The sequence below is a fragment of the Sinocyclocheilus anshuiensis genome, unplaced genomic scaffold (genome assembly GCF_001515605.1).
Source record: "Sinocyclocheilus anshuiensis isolate Anshui unplaced genomic scaffold, SAMN03320099.WGS_v1.1 scaffold796, whole genome shotgun sequence".
In the NCBI taxonomy this organism is placed as follows: domain Eukaryota; kingdom Metazoa; phylum Chordata; class Actinopteri; order Cypriniformes; family Cyprinidae; genus Sinocyclocheilus; species Sinocyclocheilus anshuiensis.
In genome coordinates, this window is record NW_015557105.1 from 195234 (window position 1) to 201380 (window position 6147).

Below are 6147 nucleotides of genomic sequence, written 5' to 3' on the forward strand. Positions count from 1 at the left end.
TCATCTCTATTATTTAATTTAGAATTTAGTGTTTGATAACTTCAATATCTGTATATTTCTGCTGAAATGGCACAGGTAAATATGACATTTATTATAATGGGTTTATGTGAAGATTGTATTAAGTTCACTTAATGGGGAAAATTATTTTATAGAGACATCGGTAATATTGGTATCAGTTATACTGGCCTTCAGTGTTAAAAAAAAAGATGACGTTAAATAAATATTAAAATATACTATCTTTATATTGTTTGTACATTAATTAGAAGACTTACTGTTAAATTATTGCAATATTAAAGTATATTTAAAAACTTTAATGTTAGGTGGGATTAATCGCGATTAAATTCAGGAAATATGTGCGATTAATTTGTAAAAAAAAATTCTATCAATTGACAGCACTAATTAAAAGATAAAAACTACAGGAAAAAATGCTTGAAATTGTTGAAATACTATTATTGTTATATTAGTATAATATAATATTAATATTTTTGTTTAACACACTGAAGAAGGCCTTGAGCCGAAACGTTTGTGATTTTTCCCTATTGGTGATAAATGTATAATAAAATGTAAAAAGAAGACTGTTTTTGCGAGTGCGGATCATGGTGTCATATATGAAGTTGAAATACAGAAATTTCTAAATTAAAAATTACATTTAAAAAACTAATCAGAAATATATATAAAAAGACAAACTTACATTTTTTATATAAATAAATATATATTATATATACAGTATACATATACATATATATACACACACTTATCATATTGGATATAATAAAGTATATATATAATATTCAATATGCTAATAGTTAAATAGATTAAAAATCACGAGAAAAAAATTGTTCTTCCTTAAAAAGAAGACCTTTTCATCTAAAAAAAATATATATTTATAATCACTTATATCATTATACATTTAATAAATAACTTAAATAAATGTAATAAACAAATAATGTAATAAACATTATAATATATAATAAAATAATCTATATATATTTTCATGTTCCATATTTTTTTATATACTTTATACTTTACATTTTAATGGGAATTTGTAAATTTATGACCAGATACTTAACTGTAGATTTTGCCCTAAATAAATAATGGCAATATATTCAAACAGTATTTCTATTAACATTTTAATACTATGTTGTTTCTGTATTTCACAGTTGTCTCATCACAGGACAATTTCAACATAACATGAACAGATGATCTGATGTTTAATTCATGCACAGAATATGTGTTCTTTGCTGCTGAACTGAATGAATATGTAACAAATGAATAGCGTGTGTTTGTGTTTTGATGCGTGTGACCGCTCTCTGTCAGTTTACACACAGACATGCATCACTCATTTGATGCATTATTTTCAAAAGCCTTTGATGTGTAACGTCTGTTTCACACATACGCCATCTGCGAGCTTGCTGTGCTTCACATGAGACACGTCTGCATTGCGCAGCTAATACCACAAATACAACCTTCATCTAGATATTATTTGACTTCAAATCCAAACATCGTTAAAGTTAACAGATACACACCGCAGACGGAAATGTCAATGTGGAAACATAGGCTGCGTTTAATAAATGAGTCTACTGTCTGTTAGGTATGGGATTATATAGGGTTAATAAACAATTATTGATAAATAGCTTAAAATATATTTCTTATACATATTACACAATTAATATATTATATACAACGATATAAATAACTATTAATATTTTAATATTTAATAATAAATAATATTTTAGATGATATTATTTTTAAGAATATTTTTCTTTTGATTTTCATATGAGTGTCATTTTAGTTTTTTCTATTTTCTATTTAGTTAGTTTTATTTCAGTTTTAAATTTTAGATATTTTAGAATCTTTAGATGTTTTAGAACTTTTTTATTTTATAATGATATAAATAATTGTAAATATTCTTTTTCTGTATTACACATTATATTTAATAATTACTTTTATTATATTTTTAAAATATGTACAAACACACACACACACACACACACACACACACACACACACATATATATATATATATAATAACTATTGATATTTTTTAAACAATACATACAACATTTTTCTTAATATTTATATTTTCATAAATAATTATAGCTATTATTTTTATATATTATACATATCTATTTTCATTTTTAAGGAAGAAATGTGTGTTATTTTCTTTAAAGGAGAAGTGTATAATTTCTATGTCACTGCATCATGTGTTTGACAAACTGCCAGAGAAACAGTACGAGGCTGAAGATGGAGATGATGAAGATAATGAAGATGATGATGTTAATGTCTTGCTGACGCAGACATCTTACCTGACCCTTTCATGTAGTCGACGGCTCGATCACTGATGGCAGAGTCGCTGGGTTTAATGTCCATGAACGGCTTGTTTCCAATTCCCATCGAAACCATCTCCTGCATCCGCAGCTCTGATCATCACACACACACACACACACACACACACACACACACACACACACACACACACACACAAACACACAAACACACACACACACACAATCAACACAAACTAGAGTGAATAATGCAACAGGCTTTATTAGAACAGCGTTTATTCCTAATGCTTTTCTTAGAGCAGGTTTATAAAATCTACTGCAAATTATTTTCAGCTCCTAAGAACAGCACAGAGACAAAAACGGCCCACAATGCATTTGTCAGCGAGGCCGCAGCACTGAAGTGACAGTTCTGCTGTTGAACTTCTGTTCATACATCTGTCTGTGTTTTGTCTGGTTAGTGACGAATCTGTGAACAATAGACAGCAGAGTTTCCTGCAGCAAAAGAGCTGTCAGCTTTCAGTTTGATTAAACAAAATGAAATAAAAAATGTTTTCACAAACAAACAGAATCAGCATAGACTGATTCAGAAACAAATGACTCTTATGAGCCGATTCTTTCGGATTCACAAACATATGACACTTATGAGTTGATTTTTTTTCTGATTCGCAAACAAATGACTCTTATGAGCCAATTCTTTCTGATTCAGAAACAAACGACTCTTATGAACCAATTATTTCGGATTCACAAACATATGACACTAATGAGTTGATATTTTTCTGATTCGCAAACAAATGACTCTTATGAGCCAATTCTTTCTGATTCAGAAACAAACGACTCTTATGAACCAATTCTTTCAGATTCACAAAGATATGACACTTATAAGTTGATTCTTTCTGATTCACAAACAAATGAATTTTATTTTCTACATTACATATTAGGGATGCACCGATAGGATTTTTTTGGCCGATACTGATACCAATTTTAGCAAACAATTATTGGCCGATTCCGATACCGATACCGATATTGGTCAATTGCATTAAGCAGGGCTAAAAAACGAGAAAAAAAAAGATTGGTTAACTCCGAGCAGAATCGGTATTTGAACGTTTCTGTTCCTGTGTTCCTCTGTGAAAACGGTTTGAGTAGAAAACATACCGGTTAATAACGTTATTTTTAAAACTTTTTCTTTGCCAATAATAATAATAATAATAAAGTACAGCGTTTAATTTACTCAAAAAGAAAGAAAGAGTCTTGATCTCACTTAGTCATAGCCAATACAGCATCATCTTTCTAGATTTACCAAAGACCAAATGTATTAAACAAAAGAAAAAACTGTCAACGCATTAAAAACATTAAAGTGTTTTTTTTTCAAGATATTTAAAAATGTTTCAGCATGGATAAAAAAACGCTACTCCTAAGCGTTTTGAGGGGGAAAAAACAGCCTAAATTAGTAGGCTGTACATTGCATTTTATTATTACATTCAGAAATAATGTAGGCTAAAATAATGGTAAATTAAAGCTAACTTACAAACACAATTAGGCTATTTTAGTTCCCTTCTCTCCACAACAAAACCTCTAAAGTTGTGATAAATATAACCGTCAAGCCAAAACGAATTAATTTAAAAACGAAACTGAAGCCTATCTCTCTAATTCTGCACGAATCCAAATGTTTCCATATTCGCGAAGTATCTGGATGCTAACCTATTATTAAACTATAGGCTTTGTTCTTTACTCGCATTATCGACATAAAACATCAGTGTAACTTTTTATGTTTGTTTAACTGTATTGTATTTTGATAATGAACAGGCTGCTATGTCAAATTAGCAAAAATATGTTGTATGTGCGTGTGAGGCACCGACGTGATCACTTCATTGTTTTCTCAACTGTTACGGGTAATTTATGGTCATACCAACGCTGGTTTGTCATAACAAACATCATTCAAAACTGTAAAGCTTTTGCAAAATAAAGAAAACGGGTTTCTGCCGTCTCGGTTTTTTCCCCATGAACTTCGGAGCGCGTTATTATCCGAAACTCAGCACTTTTCATTTTGTTAATCTGTTAATGATTTAAGCTAAATATATTTTGTCTATAGGCCTATATATTTCTTTTTATGTAGCCTATATAGCTTTATTCTGTTTTCTCCGTTCACAGAAACGCTGCAGGTGCGTGACGTGAGCTTGTGTGAATCCGTGTTCTACACTGGTTTCAAACAAAAAGCTGCATATTACCTGCCATTCATTTTCACTTAAATGTAGGCCTAATGCTTGGCGGTTCGTGACATATCCTCAGATAATCTCTAACGCCGGTGCATTGCCATTGCAACTTACCTATGATGAATTTACAGCTGAGCGCGGGCATTTCACTCATTGGATGCATCAGTGTCACGTTTGCATAGGCCGTACTATGCCGTCTTTGTTTGTACAGATTTTATTTTGTTTTGGCAAGTATTTAATTATTTTGCCCAGAGAAAAACGTTGGATTATGCAACAGACATGCAACTCGTTGTCTCCATGCAGTTAATTAATAAACCATCGGTATCGGCCCTTTTCATGCTATTTCCAATATGCCGATGGCTTTAAAATAATTAAAAATCAGCCTATAAATATCGGCGGCCGATACATCGGTGCATCCCTATTACATATTATTATTTTTAATGAAGAAATGTAACTATTATTACATTGGCTGAAAATTATTTTTAAAAAGTCAGATTTATGGAGATGGATTGATAAAAAGAATATATTAGAATAAAAAATATTTGGATTACAGTAAGAATCATCAATAAAAATAATAGGAACAGTGAAAGAGATTTTAATGATAACACAAATAAATAAATATTTGATTAAAACTTAAATAAAAATAAATAATATTTTAAATTAATAATGTATTTTAATTATTAAATAACTATTTATTAAAAAAATTATATTTTTAAATAAAATTATTTTTATTATTTAATTATTCAAGAATAATTTCTTTTATTTACATTAAATATGATTTAATCAAATAAATAAACAATTATTTATTTGAATCAAACTTTCTCAAAAAAATAATTATAATAAACATTTTAAAATAATTATTTTACTTATTGTTATTTTTTCAAATAAATCAATAAAAATACAATTAATTATTTGAATAAAAATTGGTAAAATAAATTATATTTTAAAATAAATTATTTCGTTTTATTCAATTATTTGTTTAATTTATTCAACAATTATTTATTTTATTTACATTTAATTTATTTGAATAAAATGTATTATTTATTTATTAATTAAATAATTATTTATTTTATTTACTTTAAATGTTATTTCTTTCAAATAAATAAATAAAATTATTTGTTTAAATAAAATGTATTCAAATACATGAATATTTATATTAATAATTGTAATTATGACTGTTTAGCTGGTTAGCCACAACTTCCTTTTGTGATGACTGAATCTCAATCAGATAAAGTTAGGGGTCATATCTTTATTGTGGTATTACTCATATATTATAAAAACCTAAAATTTTACTGGTTTAAACCAGAAACCATGTGATGTCCATTCCAATTGACGCAGGGTCTGAAGGGGTTAAATAATAATTATTTATTTTATCTACAGAGGTGCGGGTAAAACAGGTAAAGGGGAAAAAAGTGAGAACATTGCACGGATCGGGGACATGCTCCACACGGAAGAATTTCTTTTAAAGATATTTGCTTTACATGCTCATTTCTAGTTACTTTAAAATATTTTTATTACCTTATATGTGACCCTGGACCACAAAACCAGTCATAAGGGTCAATTTTTCAAAATTGAGATTTATACATCATCTGAAAGCTGAATAAATAGCTTTCCATTGATGTATGGTTTGTTATGATAGGACAATATTTGGC

The 6147-nt window shown here is 28.6% G+C and overlaps 1 protein-coding gene across 1 annotated transcript in view; it reads right to left on the bottom strand.

Annotated features, from left to right (window-relative positions):
* The window catches only part of LOC107677657 (pleckstrin homology domain-containing family G member 4B-like), a 14507-nt gene extending 12091 nt beyond the window's left edge, over positions 1–2416 (bottom strand). Inside the window, exon 1 of the mRNA XM_016472651.1 lies at positions 2307–2416. Coding sequence (XP_016328137.1) covers positions 2307–2412 — 106 coding nt within the window. The 5' untranslated portion in view covers positions 2413–2416. The remainder of the gene's footprint in view (positions 1–2306) is intronic.
* Between the last annotated feature and the right edge of the window lie 3731 nt (positions 2417–6147).